At 34.2% G+C, this 17394-nt stretch overlaps 1 protein-coding gene across 7 annotated transcripts in view; it reads left to right on the top strand.

Annotated features, from left to right (window-relative positions):
- Positions 1–17394, top strand: part of MAP2 (microtubule associated protein 2) — a 297749-nt gene that overhangs the window by 262904 nt on the left and 17451 nt on the right. For 2 of the 7 annotated variants that reach the window (XM_070387384.1, XM_070387371.1), the window contains exons 8-10: positions 3505–3563; positions 8515–8659; positions 13882–14222. In XM_070387384.1, coding sequence (XP_070243485.1) covers positions 3505–3563; positions 8515–8659; positions 13882–14222 — 545 coding nt within the window. Of the gene's footprint in view, positions 1–156; positions 364–536; positions 672–3501; positions 3564–7432; positions 7604–8514; positions 8660–13881; positions 14223–17394 lie in introns of all 7 variants that reach the window. The other 5 variants (XM_070387377.1, XM_070387364.1, XM_070387393.1 and 2 more) reach the window with 4 other exon arrangements.

The raw sequence follows: 17394 nt of genomic DNA, 5'->3' as shown, positions 1-17394 counted from the left end.
TATCCTAGTGGAAAAACGTTTTTGTTTTCTTTTTCCATTTTAGACATTTTAAAATGTCCCTTTATCTCTTTATTTTGCATTTTGTTAGATGGAGGATTTTGCACATTTGTTACTAATGTTGTCGTTGTTGTTGTCATGGTTTGCTCTGATCCACAGATGATGATAGAAGCATCATGACAGAACAGTTAGAAACTATCCCTAAAGAGGAGAAAGCTGAAAAGGAAGCTCGGAGATCATCTCTTGAGAAACATAGAAAAGAAAAGCCTTTTAAAACCGGGAGAGGCAGGATTTCCACTCCTGAAAGAAAAATAGCTAAAAAGGAACCTAGCACAGTCTCCAGAGATGAAGTGAGAAGGAAAAAAGGTTCATTTCACAATCACTTCTTTATGAATGTTTTTGAAGTAATTCATTATTACTCTTTTGTAGAAGAAACTGCCTAACCGTGGTAACTAATGATTGATGAAATTTCGTTCGGTTTTGCTCGAAGTGTGTATTCTTCTCCTGATGGTATGCTTTCTGTGTTTTCTTATTCATAGCAGTTTATAAGAAGGCTGAACTTGCTAAAAAAACAGAAGTTCAGGCCCACTCTCCCTCCAGGAAATTCATTTTAAAACCTGCTATCAAATATACTAGACCAACTCATCTCTCCTGTGTTAAGCGGAAAACGACAGGTGACTGTTCAATTCTGCAATGTGGCTGGCAAACATAGACATGTATTTTTTTTTATCTCATTACCTTAGCAGCTTCATTTTGTTTTTCTTCCGAGAATCTCAGCAGTCATGAACAATTTCGCTATTAAGTGTCTTGTATCATTATTCTTTTTTTATCCCCTTCCCTACAGAAGAGATCATGACCATCTGTTTCTTTGTCATGCTCAGACTTAACAGTGATTGTATCTTGGCATTGTGCCCTAGTGTCACGTTCTGGGGATTCCTGTTTTCATTCTGTGTGTTTGGTTAGACGATGGCGATGAATATAACCGTGGTATGCATTCTCATTATTTTGCTTATTTACCTCCCTCATGCTTAAACCCATACATATTTGTCCTAGTTTCTATATTGTTACTGCCAAATCTGTTACTGATGTTGATGAATTTACTGAGGACCACCAAGAATGCATAGGGATTTTGAGATGGAGAATGAGAAGCAAATCTGGGATAAAATTGTGGTTGGAAAATTACTTTGCTTAGCGATGAAAGGAAAAAAAAAAAAGGAAAAAGAAACTGTTTGGTAATCCCATCAGAGTTTATTTTTCATATCCAAAATTAGCTAGGCTTTCTGACAATATTGCATCTCTTGGTTGACATTTTGTCCTTGGAATTTTCTTAAAATGTGTTGGATTTAAAATACTAAATTTCCCCCTATAATGTAGTAGTCAAAAATTTAATAAATTTAATAAACCCCTTCCTCCAAATAGCTCAGAATTTAGGTTTATTTTCTATCTTGCTATCTTCTTATTGTTCTGTCGTCTTCAAATGTACTTTGTTTTTACTGTTTAAATAAGCAGTGGAATAAGGAGCGAAATGTTACAAATCATAATAAAAGCCCCTGTGTAATATCCACAATGCAAACTCTGTTCCTCAAGTTCAGTGCAAAGTATATATTTGAAATGTATAATCATATTAGGGTACTCTTAATTATAATGTTTTATTTTAGTATTGATTAAATGGCACACTTGCAGTTTACAAAGGAAGGTATCAGAGCTTGAGTCAGAAAGCAATATTTTTCATTCCATTGTATACACATTAGAAGCGCCTTTACATAAATCTTTGAATGGCTTTAAAGGGTTAGCAGCAGCATTAACCCTTGTAAGAAGAAGAATATCATGGCATTGATGTTTTATGATAGCTGCTAAAAATTTCAAGCATTTTTAATTTGTGTTCTTCATATAGGAAGTATCTCATATGCTTCCTTCAAGAACTAGTATATGAGGCAGGATTTGAAAGTAGAAGGTTTATAATTATACACAAACCTTGATGATGAAGGTTTAGAATGAGGAAGTAAGAATTATGAATCAACATGATATCTCTAAATTTTATATCTCACTTAGTACATTTTCATTAAACTTGGAATTTTTCTATTTAGAAAAATGCTTCTACGGGCAGAATCTCTTGGTTTGGGCATAAAAATCCCATATGCCATCGAAAAGATGAAAATTATATTAGGATTGTATAATTTCAGAGGAAGTGTCAAACGGTTTGATGAAGTACCCACATGTCATTGGTATTCAATTTGCCACACTGTGAGTAACTTGGCTTTTTACTTCATTTATTAGAGGAAATTTAAGACTTCTGGACTAAGTTAGAATCTTGCTCTTTTTTATTCAGATATTAAGATACTCAAACAAAAAGCATGCACCAAATGAGTGCCGCTGACTTAAACCAAAGCATATATGTCACAGAAACATGAGCTAAATTATAGAAATAGTAAAGAGCCATAATTTGCACTGCTTCTTTGAAAAAACAGTTTCAGAATCTGTGAATAATCTTACTAGCCAGTCCTAAATAGCATAGAACATATTGTAGGCCACTATTATTTTTGTGTTAGAACTGCATATGGCATGAGAAACCTTTTTAAAACTCATTTGGAGTGCTTTTAAGGATAAGTATTTTTTCCTGAGAATTTCTCTCTTGCGAAAGAAAATTAAAGCAAACACACCAGCTTTTTATTTTCTAAGTTCAATTGTTAAATAGGGATAATTTCCCCAAACACAAGGGTTGTGTTCAATTGTGAAAATAGTTAAGTCAAGTCAGGTAAGTTGTCAACAGAAATTATGCCGGAGATAATGGAGTTTAAAATTGAAACCAGAGGTATAAAACAGCAGCAAGAAAAACAACAGTAACAGATGTGGTAATAATTTCATACAGGAAGTGCATGTGTAGAACATGGTCTATTTTATTGAACTTGAAATTCTTCTCCTGTTTTCTCTTCTTGACAAGCTATTTTTCTTCCCTTCCCTTCTCATGTGGCACATTTCATGTCAAACAAATGTGTCTTACTATTATGAAATTCCAGGGGTGTAGAGGAAAAGGGGTTGGCAGACTGTAACAGTTTAAAATATAAAATGCAGAAATATGCCAGTGGCTACATAAAGAAGGTTTGGGAATCTCTGTGAGTATTCTTATGTGATGCCCACCCTAGAACCAAACACTCCCCTTTTCCTTAAATTCTGTAGCATTCGGATAACTGTCCTGCAATTTCCATTCTAAAGGATCTATAGTAATTTAAGGGTACACTGGTAACCGAAAATTACTTGGTGTGCTTATCTGTGCTTTGGTAAACACTGGGTTATAGTAATTAGCACACTGTGTAATGGGAGCCACATGCTGTAATATTGTTATTATTCAGATTTCTTTAATTATTGAATTTGAGTCTCAGTGTAAACAAAATCCACTTTACGTTAGTCTGTTGACAGAACTGAATATCCAAAAGGTATGAAAAGTGCATTTATGTGATCTTTAGCCACTAAGTTTGGGGTTGTTTGTGTCTCCTCTTTCAACAGCAGCAGGTGCTGAATCAGCTCAGGCTCCCAGTGTATTTAAACAGGCAAAGGACAAAGTCTCTGTGAGTAAAATACCTCTTTCCTTATTTTTTATTTGAAGTTCCCTTTGGTATTAGTGGCAGCGTTTTAATAATTTTAGATAAAATTTAGATTTTCGACATCTACTCTCTTAAATCATTCACTCACCCAGCATGATTCTCGATGGCATTCGAGCATGTCCTGGTATCTTCTGGAATGTGACGGTAGCTAGTGAGGGTAGAGCTGGGATGAAGGCTGCCTCTGTTGTTATAGTAAGAAGAAACATATGAAACACCACAATGATATGGAGAAAAATGGAAGAACTCAATTTATTTGCTTTTCATAGAATCAAGATAAACCATTGTAATCACCACACTATATTTTACAGCACTTTTCCATTGTTGTTATTATATGTGAGAATTTTAAACAATATAGATAAGTAAAAATATATTATTATCTCCTTATCTAAAGATAACTGCAGTTACCATTTTGATGCAAGATATTAATTTTTCTACACATTTATAGGTTTAATAACAAAGATGGAAGATGTGTATCAGTTTTTTAATTATTCACTAAAAATTTTCTATGTCATTAAACATTCTTATACATCATTTTAATGACTATATAATGCATTTTATACTTTTACAGTGATATGCTTTATCAGTTTCCTATTGGTATTCAAACAGTTTTCTGTATTTTAGTGGTGTTACCATGGAAATCTTTTTTGGCTGAATGTGTCCATATGCATTTCCTTGGTAGTTTTCTAATAGTGAAGTCTGCACAATTGTCTTGTAGAAAGGTTGTAGACTTGTTTGTACTCCAGCTGTATATGAACATGCTTGTATTCAGTATTACTAGATATTGCTTTTTCTTTATTTAACAAGTGATAGAGATGAAATATTTTGTTGTTTTAATTTGGTGTATTAAAGATATTTAGCTTCTTTCATATTTATAAATCTTTTGTATTTCTTATTTTGCAAGTTTATTTTTTATATTATTAATCATGTTTTTTAAACTTTCAAAAGACCAAAGACAATACAAAGTGTTTCTTTCTTTCTTACTGAAAGGAAAAAAGGAATCTAGTGAATTTTAAAATTATGACAAATAATTTGAGTGATATCACAGTGTTCTGGGTCTTAGCCATAATATATAACATGTAAATCACAATTCTTTGTTTGGCTTTCTAAAATCTAATAAAATTTTAAACTTCTACTTTTTGTTTATTATGAAAAACAGGAATTAATTTCATTTATAGCAGAACCTTTTATATCATCTTGAAGCCAAGGAGCTTTATGTTGGTTAAAAAATTATTTGTATATCTGATTATTGTATAAATGTTTTCAGACATATTACTGAAAATAAGGCAATCCATTTATTGCAGTGGTAATTTTCTTTGACCACGCTGTTATTTCAGGATTTACATCTCTTTACCTTCTATTTCTAATGGAGACTAGTGTATTGTGGTGGTTAAGATCAGGGCTATGAAACAAACCAGATCTAAGTTTTGAACATTTATTAACTATATATAATCTTTTCCTGCCTGTGTCTTAATTTACCAAAAATAAGGGGAAGAGTAAAAATTCCTATATAATAAGCACTCTGTAGTTCTTAGAACATAATATTTATTTCAATAAATAGCAGTGGTGATTATTATTATTATTTAAAAAGTAGAACTCTTTAGGAGCGGATATAGAAAGTAAGTCTGAGTTTTCTCCTGACTATAAAAATCATTTTTAAGTATACCCTGTTTGCAAAACCTTTAAGAAATTTTCAAGTCCCTTGGTTTTATTTTGGTTTGGCTTCCTTTTCATTCAGTTTTTTAAACCCCTTAGTACTTATATTTTACATTTTCAAATAAAACATGTATTAAAAACAGATTGTGTTTAAGAATTAGAAATTCAGACTATCAGTAGGTACAAAACAGTTATTTGAGTCAAAACAACTAATGGAAGAAATGAATACTTCCTACCTTGTTATCCATTAAATAGAATTGAATTAAAGTCATTTTCAGAGTATATTTTTTTCTCTTTCAAGTTTAAAGTAAAAATGAAAATTCAAAAGAACTAATTAGCATAGAAAAGCAACAGTCAGTGATTTTTTTTTTTAATATGAAAGCTTAACCTTTGTTAGAATTACTGGTCTTAACATCTAACTAGAAAATCCACCATCAAAATCAAGGATCCTACTCAATTTGGTAAGAATTTGCATTCCAGTGAGGCTGTAAACGTAGCACATTCTGTGCAATAGCTTCGGTTTCTTTTGATTTCATAATGTAATGGTCAACAATTACAACAGTTTAGGCAAAGAATATAAAAATGGCTCCAGTCATTACCCACTTACTGTGCTGTGTTGCTTCCAAGACTGTCTAGTAATTCAAATTATTTTCATAAATGTGTTTCAACAAGAATTAGCATTCAGTGCCCACACTTGTACAGAAACCAAACAAAACCTAACTTTTTTCCTCGTAAATGCCTATCTCAATCTACTGACGAAGAGCGATTAGACCACCATTCTTTCTAACTTTTTCTAATTTATTCTCCTTTTCCTTATAACTTCATCCTCTTCCTATAGTTTCCTAAAATCCCAAGATTAACTCTTATTTACCTCTGATATTCACTGTATCTATCAGAACAGTTCTCTCCGATTTTTCAACTGATCTTTATTGTGAACCTGATCTATCAATATAATCTTTCATTTCATTTGAGATTTTTTTGTTTGTTTGTTCATTTTATTTTGGTTTTGTATCTAGCATGAGATTAGTAGATGTCTTTCATCATTTAAGGCAATCCAGTTACTTCACTTTTCTTTCCTATACCACACTTTTGAAACTTGCTTATTTGTGGATAATGTCAATCAAAAAAGAATGACTTATGCTGACCCAGTTACACTTCCCACTTAAGGTGCTGGGTCTGTAAAACAAGAAATGATTTGTGCAATCTGTGAATACTTATGCCTATGTCAAAGTGGTTACAAAGGTTAAAACTTGAGATTAGAAACGTTAGTTTTATTGCTTTTATTGTAACAGCTAAATAATATTAATTATTTGAAGATTAAAACCTCCTTGGCTTTGTCATACTGGTCTGTATTTTAACAGTCTCCCCCCAAGACATGTAGCATGCTATCATAGCTTTCTCCAAAAGCTGTGTATATACATACATCCAAAGCACTTACACTTGTACTTGACAACAGTCTCCCCAGGGATTATCAACACCTGTGAAAGTGTGATTTTCATGGGCAGTCTAGCCAGTGCTGACTTTAATTTTTAGAATTTATAACACATCATAGAAAATGTGTGATTTATTAACATAAAAATGTTTCTAATTCTGTGGTACAACTTGGTCCCTGGTGTGCATTTAACTCATAAAATGAACTCATTGTATTTAAAATCTGCAGTTTTCTGATGGAATCAGTGTAGACATCTAAAAATACATTTTCTCAGCTTAAAAATATATTTTCCATTATTAGGCCTTAAATATACTTGTTCGACAGTTATTGAAATATACTTTGTTCTACAGTTCTTGAAATGCAATCAAAATATTGATTATATATACCGTTTAAGTGCTGTGTTTATTAAAGGAATAATTCTAGTAGAGTCTCAAGATATTTTCCAAATATGGTATCATTATAAGTTCTATGGCTTAACCAGAGACCTTATACATAGAATTTATAAATAATATTTTAATCTATATTCTCATTTTCTGAATATTCTTAGTTCCAGTTAAAAAGAGGTATTCATTGAAAATCTCTTGTTCTCACATAATATACATGTCTGTCATTGATTATAACCATTTATCATGTGTTCTTATTAAAAGTAGACATTTAATTTTTTATATGTTTATATGTTTTTTTAATTTTCCTTCTACTTCATAGTTTGGTTTATTTTGTGCTTTTGTTTGTTTTCTTCCATGGCTAGAATTCTACCTTGTCAAAGATTCCTGCCTTACAGGGTAGCACAAAGTCCCCAAGATGCAGCTCAGCCTGCCCTAGCGCGACTAAAAGGGCTACATTTTCTGACAGTTTATTCATACAGCCCACCTCAGCGGGCTCCACAGACCGCTTACCATACTCAGAATCAGGGAACAAGGTAAGGCAGCAAGCCAACCACAGGTGCAGAAAGGAATATAATTTGGGAGAAGGACGCAATTCAGTAAATGTCTGAAAGCCAAGAGTTTCAATCCTAAAGTGTTTGACATATAAACAATATACCCTATTAAAAAACTGATACCAATTAAATGTTTCAATAGTTATAAACAGCTTAATCATTAAAAAATGGAAGTTGTGTTTTTGTAAGATATACAGTACATAATTATTATTTTATATTTAATAAAATTTCAAATACAAACAAAATGTATTTGATATTACATATGACACATATAATCTAAGGATACCAAATTACATAAAATATAATAGTTTGGGCTCAGCATCAGACACATCAGGATTTAATACTAAATCTGCTACATCCCAATTCAGTGATTCTTACAAAAATTAAATTACGTAAACTGTTGAAACCTGTTTCCTCAGCTCTAAAATGCATATAATATTTTGGGGTAAAAATTAAATAATCAATGAATGTAAAGTGCTTAATGTTCTTGTCACATAAGTGCACTATATACAGGAGTGATCATAGTTAAATACTGTACATGCAGTGCCTTTCTGCCAGTCCTTTCTTAGTGATACAGTATCATGCTGATGAAGACTTGTCAGTAAAATTATTAATTACCTGGAGACTACTTCAGCACAGTTTTACTCATGTTATCACTTAGAATTTGAATTTCACAGTTAATTTTTAGCATTCACTCCAAAATAATATATTTTTGTATTCTGAACTCTTTCTAAGTTGTAAAGCAGAAATACTTATTAAGTATGTACAAGTCAGTAGTATGGATTAAAAGAAATTCCTCTATTGGCCCAGGAGGATAATTAGCCAGAGCGATATAACCTCTTTGTATATGAAGATTCACAGGAACCCAACGTTGTTCTGTTTTCTCCAATCAGGATGGAGTTACCAAGAGCCCAGAGAAGCGCTCTTCTCTGCCGAGACCTTCCTCCATCCTTCCTCCTCGCCGAGGTGTCTCAGGAGACAGAGATGAGAACTCCTTCTCTCTCAACAGTTCTATCTCTTCTGCGCGGCGGACCACTCGTAGGTTTATTTTGGTTTGGCTTCCTTTTCATTCAGTTTTTAAACCTTAAGTGGAGTAGCTTATAATGTACTTATATTTTACATTTTCAAATACAGCCTGTATTTACATCGGATTATATTTGCCCTAAGAATCAGAAATTCAGACTATCAGTGTGTCCAAAACACTTATTTGAGTCAAAACAATTGATGGAGAAAATGAATATATACTACTTTGTTATTGGTTAAATAGGATTGAAGTTAAGTCATTTTCAGGATTGTTTTTCTCTTCTTTCAAGTTTAAAGTGAAAAAGATAATTCAAAAGGACTAATCAGCATAGAAAAGCAATAGTCAGGGATTTCTTTAAATATGAAAGCTTAACCTTTATTAGAATACCAAGTCATAAAAACTAACTGAAAAATCAACAATCAAAATCAAGAATCCTGCTCAATTTCGTAAGAATAGGGGCTTTCCTGGTGGCTCAGAGGTTAAAGTGTCTGCTTGTATTGCAGGAGACCTGGGTTCAATCCCTGGGTTGGGAAGATCCCCTGGAGAAGAAAATGGCAACCCACTCCAGTATTCTTGCCTGGAAAATCCCATGGACGGAGGAGCCTGGTGGGCTACAGTACATGGGGTTGCAAAGAGTCGGACACAACTGAGCGACTTCACTTTGACTTTGTCTTTGCATTCCAATGAAGCTGTAAACATAGCATATTCTGTGTGATAGCTTCAATTTCTTTTGATTTCATGATGTAATGCTCAGCAATTATCACAGTTTATGTAAAGAATATAAAAATGCTCCAATCATTACTCACTTACATACTGTGTTACTACCAAGACTATCTAGTAATTCAAATTATTTTCATAAATGCGTTTCTATTACCACAAAAATAGCTGCTGCTGCTAAGTCACTTCAGTCGTGTCCGACTCTGTGCCACCCCATAGATGGCAGCCCACTAGGCTCCCCCGTCCCTGGGATTCTCCAGGCAAGAACACTGGAGTGGGTTGCCATTTCCTTCAATGCATGAAAGTGAAAAGTGAAAGTGAAGTTGCTCAGTGGTATCCGACCCTCAGCAACCCCATGGACTGCAGCCTTCCAGGCTCCTCCGTCCATGGGATTTTCCAGGCAAGAGTACTGGAGTGGGGTGCCATTGCCTTCTCTATTAATCATTTATAGATGGCTGAAATCTTAAGATACATTTCTCAGTCAATTCAATTAAAGTGCTGATGGTCAGGTATTAACAACCTTATTAAATCTACTGATGAGCAAACTGACCTTTTAAAGACTTGTCCAGTACTACACAGCTAGTAAGTGGTTGAATTTGGTTTTCAGCCTACTGATAAATTCACAACCTGTCCTCTTAATGTCTTCTCTATATTTATTTAGTACTAGGGAATTGTTCTGTAGAGTCACTCAGAAAATAGTATCCCTGTCATTTAGAAACTATTACAAAATGGTAGAAACATTTGGAGAATAGCATATTTGTCATTTAAAATCCATATGAAAGTGGTGGAAATTGCTACTACTATCACATTACAGTTGATTTCACCACTTATTTTTTAAGTCTTTAATAGTAATTGCCCCACAATGTGAGCAATCCAAATGTGGCTATTTTGTATGACTTAAACTGTTTTGTGTTTTTTTTTTTTTGCCTATAATGAAAGTATTTATTATAATGAGAGCAGTTGTGTCCCGAAACATTTAGATTCATGAAGCATTAATATCCTTTGAAATACATGCTAGGAATACTTTGAAATCACTAAAACTCTTTTCACCTTAACGCATATAAAGTATTCAAATGAACTAGCAAAGAAAACCTTTAAGAGTGAGTTATCTTCAGAGAGGAGAATTTAACTCCAAATATTTGGAGTTAGAATTGGGCATCAACAATAACCCCAGGGATGCTGAGCCAACACAAAGGCACCAAGTGTTCCCCAAAGGCGCACCTTGAACTGCACTTGTGTTTGTTGCTATGGAAGCAAAATGGCACTTTCTCACACAAATCCCAACTTTAAGCTACTGTGCTCTGCTTTTAAAATGGCATGCTAAGTTGCTTTAGTCGTGTCCACCTCTATACAAATTGCTTTTTATGTCCTGAGCCAACTCTATTTTGACTTTTTAACTTTACTTACATTCATAAGCATATGGCATTGTATTATTTGGTAATGAACATAACTGATACTCTGATAATATTTTATCCCTACATAGCAATAGCTAAAAGACATTGGGACAATTACCAGAACAAGCAATTTGCTTCTTCCCATCTCATCTCCTTAAGGTAAAGAATCTGCCTGAAGGAGACCAAGGTTCAAGTCGTGGGTTGGGAAGATCCTTTGGAGAAGGGAATGGCAGTCCACTCCAGTATTCTTGCCTAGAGAATCCCATGGACAGAGGAGCCTGGCAGGCTACAGTCTGTGGAATCACAAAGAGTCGGACACAACTGAGCAACTAACACTACTATTCCTTAACTGCACAAGGGAATGTTCTAGCATTTTGTACTGCTATTGAAAAGATTTGAAAGAATGCTATGCAAGAAGTTTATTTAGCCGAAAGGGAGGGAAAGACATTGTCATTGTAGACTTGACAAGATAAGAACAAACTGTAATAGAGTAACTCATAAATATTTTTGAATCATTTTAGTAACTTAGATTTAATATTTTCTATTTCAAAACACATAGGAAACACTCAAATTTTTCATTTTTGATGACTAGAATATAATTTATTACAATAAAAATTGATTGATATCTATTGAACAGCAATATTAAGAGCTTCTTAATACTTGTGACTGATTTTTTCTCATTTTCCAGATATAACACAGAACCTTCCTCCTTTACATATTCAAAACATAAAGCCATTTACTCTTGTTGCTATTGAGTCGCTAGGTCACTAACTCTTTGCAACCTCGTGCACTGTATATAGCACATCAGTCTATTGTGTCCTTCACTAGCTCTGAGTTTGCTCAGATTCATGTCCATTGAGTCACAAAATAATTCTTAAATATTTCTTTTAGTTAATATTGTTATACGTATCTGGAATATTGCTTCAACTCGGCCTCCATTACAGTAACAAGTACCTCCATACACAGAGAAATTTTGAATCAAATTTGTAACATTAAAAAAGAAAATATGTTGAGCTTCTGCTGTGTTCAGGCCCAACAAAAGACACCAGTGCTAGGTAGAGGGACAAAGAATAAAGATATGATCCCCCTCCCCAGAAGACCTGAGATATTCAAGAAAGATGAAATGATGGAGAATACATTTGAGGGAGAAATAAGTTTTCTGAAGAGATTTTTCAGAACATACGTACTGGCTCAAACCAAGATCAAAACCTTGGCCCATAAACAAACTTTGTAGCCAGGAATCTACAAAAAGTCAAGTTGAATGTGGTTGTATTACCCTGGTCTTGAAATGTCATATTTGTGGAAAGCAATAAAAATCACTAATTTATCACTTTACTCTTCTCAAATCCCATGTCATATTTTCCATTGAAGCATCTACCTATGTCTTTCCCTTCTACTAAAAGACCAAAAGGACACAGGGCAACTTTCCTTTGATATGTGAAAACTGTTCACTGAGAGACGAAATAGAATTGTTCTGTTTCTCCAGGAGATTGAGCCTGGGTAGATTTATTTTGTCTGCAGACTTGAGCTCACTCCTTGTAAATATTTAAGCAAAGATTATTTATAATTGTCCCCCTTCTCAGGAAGAACTTTCTACATTGATGATGAATTATATCAGGTGACTCTAGGATTCCTTCTACTTGACTGATTTTAAAGTTGATGAGTTATATCTTTATCCTCCTCAAAATTTCTAGAAGATTCATTGATTATACAAAGTTACATTGCTGTCATTTAGTCACTAAGTCCTGTCCGATTCTTTGCAAACCCATGTACTGAGCCCTCCAGGCTCCTCTGTCCATGGGATTCCCCAGGCAAGAATCCTGAAGTGGGTTGCTGTTTCCTTCTCTAGGGGATCTTCTTGACCTAGGAATCCAACCTGCATCTCCTGCTTTGGCAGTCAGATTCTTTACCACTGAGTCACCAGGAAAGCCCCACAGAGTTACATTCTTAGCAGTAAAAACTAAAAACTATGCCCTTTCTATAAAATATTTTTAAAAGTGAGAGAATTTGTATAATATAAACAATGTAAATCAGTATTCTATTATTGGAATCAATGCATTATTTGAAGAGAAAAGACTTTTCAATTTAAGAGGAAAGTTCAACATATATTAAGAAGCTGAGTATCATATCTGTCTTAGAATTTAATGTCATCTGGGTGAATGAGCCTTAATGTCCTTATTACTGAGTAAGAAATAACAAGAGCTGCATCAATTGTGTATGTGCATGTTTGGTTATCAAATGTTTAGTATTCACAAAAGTTCTTTGAAAAGGTGAGAATCTCCTATTTTAATGAGACTCTCCTAAGGTGTGTCCTCTTTTTTAAATCATTATTCTTTTAAAAAAGCATTTGAAATGGCATTTAAGCACACATTTTAAAAGATAATATGAAAGAGAAGCATAGCATAGGAAAATGGGGGAAAGAGTTAAATGATAAAATGAGGGTAACATCAAGTTGAGGCAAACAAATGCATCTTACAGCATCTTGCATAATAGACAATGAGGGATTATTGATTTGACTCCAAACTGCAAATACTGAAAGTATGGGATAAAACACAATCAGGTACAAGACTGACTGTGAATAAATTGTAACATCCCACTTTTCAAAAGAGAGAGCTAGATTTTTTTAAGCTAAATAGTTTTCTACACAGGCCAAAATCATGGGATCTAAATACACTGTTTTGTGTTGTATATCCACCTGGATCTTGGAATAAACTTTCTGCACAAAGGAATAAATAATCCACACATCATTCAAAGAATCTTCAGTTTATATGAGTCCACAAAGAATATTAAGTGTAGACTCTTTTTCCAGCTAAAAGCAGATCCATATGCTTTAATGATCATGCAAGTAGAAAATATTTTTGACATATCATAATGAAAATTCAGAATAAATCAGGAAAACCCAAGTATTATCTTCACATTGATAGCAATGCGTGTTCAAAAGAATGTCATCAATTTGTGAACCTAAAAATAACGAGATTCTCACCTTTTCAAGCATTGTTGTAATTCGTAAATATCCTAAACCCTTTAGAAATTTGATGAATTATAAGTTCTAACAATGGATGGGAAAAGGGATGTCTCGGGGGAGAACTTTCTGACACTGTGGTTTGGATTCGGTTTTAATATAGGGTCAGAGCCAATTCGCAGAGCAGGAAAAAGTGGCACTTCCACACCCACTACCCCTGGATCAACCGCCATCACTCCTGGCACCCCACCAAGCTATTCTTCACGCACCCCGGGCACTCCTGGAACCCCCAGCTACCCCAGGACCCCTCACACACCAGGAACCCCCAAGTCGGCCATCTTGGTTCCCAGTGAGAAGAAAGTCGCCATTATACGCACGCCTCCGAAATCTCCTGCTACTCCCAAACAGCTTCGGCTTATCAACCAACCACTGCCAGACCTGAAGAATGTCAAATCCAAAATTGGATCCACAGACAACATCAAATACCAGCCTAAAGGGGGCCAGGTAAGAATCATATGAACACACGTATTTGCTGCCAAAGTAAAATCCCTGTTACTTACTGTGTTGCCGTCCTCACATGACAGGCTTACAGTTGTTAAAAGAGAGATGGAGGTTTTATAGCATTACTGGTTGTGATTTATTATTAATAGTTTGGATCTTATCTGAGAAAGCTACCTTATAAAATATATTGTAAATAATATGCTGTGTCCATTCCTTCTGGTTATTATTAGATAAAAATTGATTTAACTGTAGAGGAGAATCTTTTAGTTGATTAATAGATCCTGTTTGAATGTTTCTCTGTTGACTTGTGGATTTTAACTTAGGAGATATAAGTTTCATTTCTGGTATAAATTTGAGTATTATCTGGTATGAATTTCTGGCATGATACTGGCTTTGAGCTCATTTGACCATCTTTTAGTGATACTACTTTTATCACCTTCCTTCTCCTCGAGGATTTCCTATGATATTTTCTACCATTTCCCCGTGTTCATTCCAAATCAGAGCATGGTTCCCCAAGTTGTTTCTCAGCCTGCTATTGCCTAAACATTGCAAAGGGCAGATTTTCACATTGATAATTAATAGATGACTCTACATGGGTATAAGAAATTCTGTTTCAGAATAATTGTGTTTTAGAGTTGTTGGTAAAACTCTACCTATTGACTCATAACTTCAGCTTCAGAGCAAACATTTATATATATTTTTTCCAACCAGAGAGCTTGAGTTCTACCTTAACCTAAACATTGCTTTCACACTGTATGTTTGGACAAAGCAATTAGCCTGGAAGGAGATAAAACAAATATCACCTAATGTTTCCCTTGTGATATTGATATGCCCATAGTCTGACTTTTATTCTAAATGAAGGGATGAAACACCCATCCTTGAGTAAAAGAAGAGGAAAGCAGTAATTTCCTTTATACATTAACAAAGTATAATGCCCTTGTTCAATATATCAAAAAAAACCTTAAAAAAAATTTTTTTTTCCCTCTCTTTTACTTGTCTCTTGTATTTTCTGCCACTGATTTCTGGTATCCCCCTCTTACGCCAAAGAAAATACATTTTCAGCAGGTTTAGAAGAAATGTCTTGCCAAAACATGAAGCTGTCAAAGACTCCCACTCAGCATTAAAACAAAAATTTAATGTTGCTTTTTCCTTTAGCAACAGACTTCTCTGCTTTCTCATTATGATTCTGTTCAAGAAAGTCCAGAGTTAAGAAAAAATCAACCAAAGAAGAGAGGAAGGACTCAGAATTCCATTTTTAGAACAACTGTAACATTCTATAATAATATAGTCACAGAAAAATGCTTTTTTTATAGAAGAATGTAATTAAAATATGAGCTATAAGAAACCTTTTTAAGCAAAAAACAAAACAAAACAAATTATATCACATTTAAGCCTATAATTCCCCAAATCTCATACTCTTGCCTTTATCATAGTTTTGCACATCCAAATATGATATTATATTTATACATAAATAATTGAAAAGAGTAAGTTGAATAAAATAAATTTATACCAATTTGCAAGTTTATCATTTTTGTTCTTTTGAGCTACCTCCTAAAATAGAGTAGTTATAATGTGTATTTAAAATCAGTTCTCTTTTTGTGAATATCCTAGTGTTCTAATATTTTCCTTAATTAAATGTGAGGTTTATTTGCCTATCTTCTGGAAAATATTGATATTTAAAAGAATCTATTTCTTCTTAGAATCACAAGGGAGTTAATTATCTCAAAGATATTTTTTTGAAACTAAAAGGAAAATTGAATAAAAAATAAATGCTTATTGATATAATTCGACAATAAAGATTTTGTTCAAAGGACTTTTAAAGGTAAAAAGACAAAAAGTGGTTTTGGCCTCAGCTTTGCTAGAATCATTAAGTTAACCAACCCCCAAATTTGAAGACTTAAATTTATTTTCTCTTTCTACTTCTTTATATCTTGCTGTGATTATTTCTGTGTCTAATTTTAATTTTCTCCTATATTTGTTAATTCATAAAGTTGATGTAAAGACATTCTTCTGAGGTGAACTAGTGCTGCCGTAGAGATTATGGTAATTAAGGACTAGTAAATACATACGCTGGGAGGGATTGGGGGCAGGAGGAGAAGGGGACGACAGAGGATGAGATGGCTGGATGGCATCACTGACTCGATGGACCTGAGTTTGGGTGAACTCCGGGAGTTGGTGATGGACAGGGAGGCCTGGCGTGTTGCGATTCATGGGGTCGCAAAGAGTCAGACACGACTGGGCAACTGAACTGAACTGAAATACATATAACACAGAAAATTAAAGAAAGAATAAAATTAGCCACAAAATCACCATGTCAATTGAAGAAAATCTTTGGTTCCATGCTGCTAAGTTGCTTCAGTTGTGTCTGACTCTGTGCAACCCCATAGACGGCAGCCCACCAGGCTCCCCCGTCCCTGGGATTCTCCGGGCAAGAAACTAGATTGGGTTGCCATTTCCTTCTCCAATGCATGAAAGTGAAAAGTGAGAGTGAAGTCGCTTAGTCATGTCCAACCCTCAGCGACCTCATGGACTGCAGCCTTCCAGGCTCCTCCGTCCATGGGATTTTCCAGGCAAGAGTAGTGGAGTGGGGTGCCATGGCCTTCTCCATGAGGCCAGTATTAAACAAATGCAAAATTATCCTATTGCAACTTCAGATGACTTGGAAAAATTCTACAGTAGTGGAATTATAAAGTGACTTTTGTTGGAGAAATGGGAAGTGTTTCCTCACCAAGATAAGACATAGATGATAGGAGTATATTTGCCTACTATTTTGTGACAGATGGCATCAATGTATTTAAACTGGAGAGGAAAATGAATTAGAAAATTTGGATGCAGTACAGTTGAACTGTCTTTGTAGGAAACATATTTTACTCAACATTTAACACTATGGTCCTAAAAGCCTCCTTGTGTATGGTCTCCTAGTGTATGGTCTTCTCACATACAGAGGGTGAGGAGAGTTTCTTTTTCTTTACATGTTAAACTGGGGATTTTCGCTGGATTTTAAAGGTTCAACTTTATAAAACAACTAAGAAAAATTTTTATGTAAAAGTTTCTTAGAAATTATCAAGATAGTAATAATATGCTAAAGACCCTTGTTATTAATATCTGGTTAAGAATCCATAAACTGGGGAAATCAAAGCCAGTTGTATGGTGTCTCCAATAGTAAATTATATAT

The sequence above is a fragment of the Bos mutus genome, chromosome 2 (genome assembly GCF_027580195.1).
Source record: "Bos mutus isolate GX-2022 chromosome 2, NWIPB_WYAK_1.1, whole genome shotgun sequence".
In the NCBI taxonomy this organism is placed as follows: domain Eukaryota; kingdom Metazoa; phylum Chordata; class Mammalia; order Artiodactyla; family Bovidae; genus Bos; species Bos mutus.
Note: the sequence above shows the minus strand (reverse complement) of the source record. Positions and strands in the feature narration are given on the sequence as shown.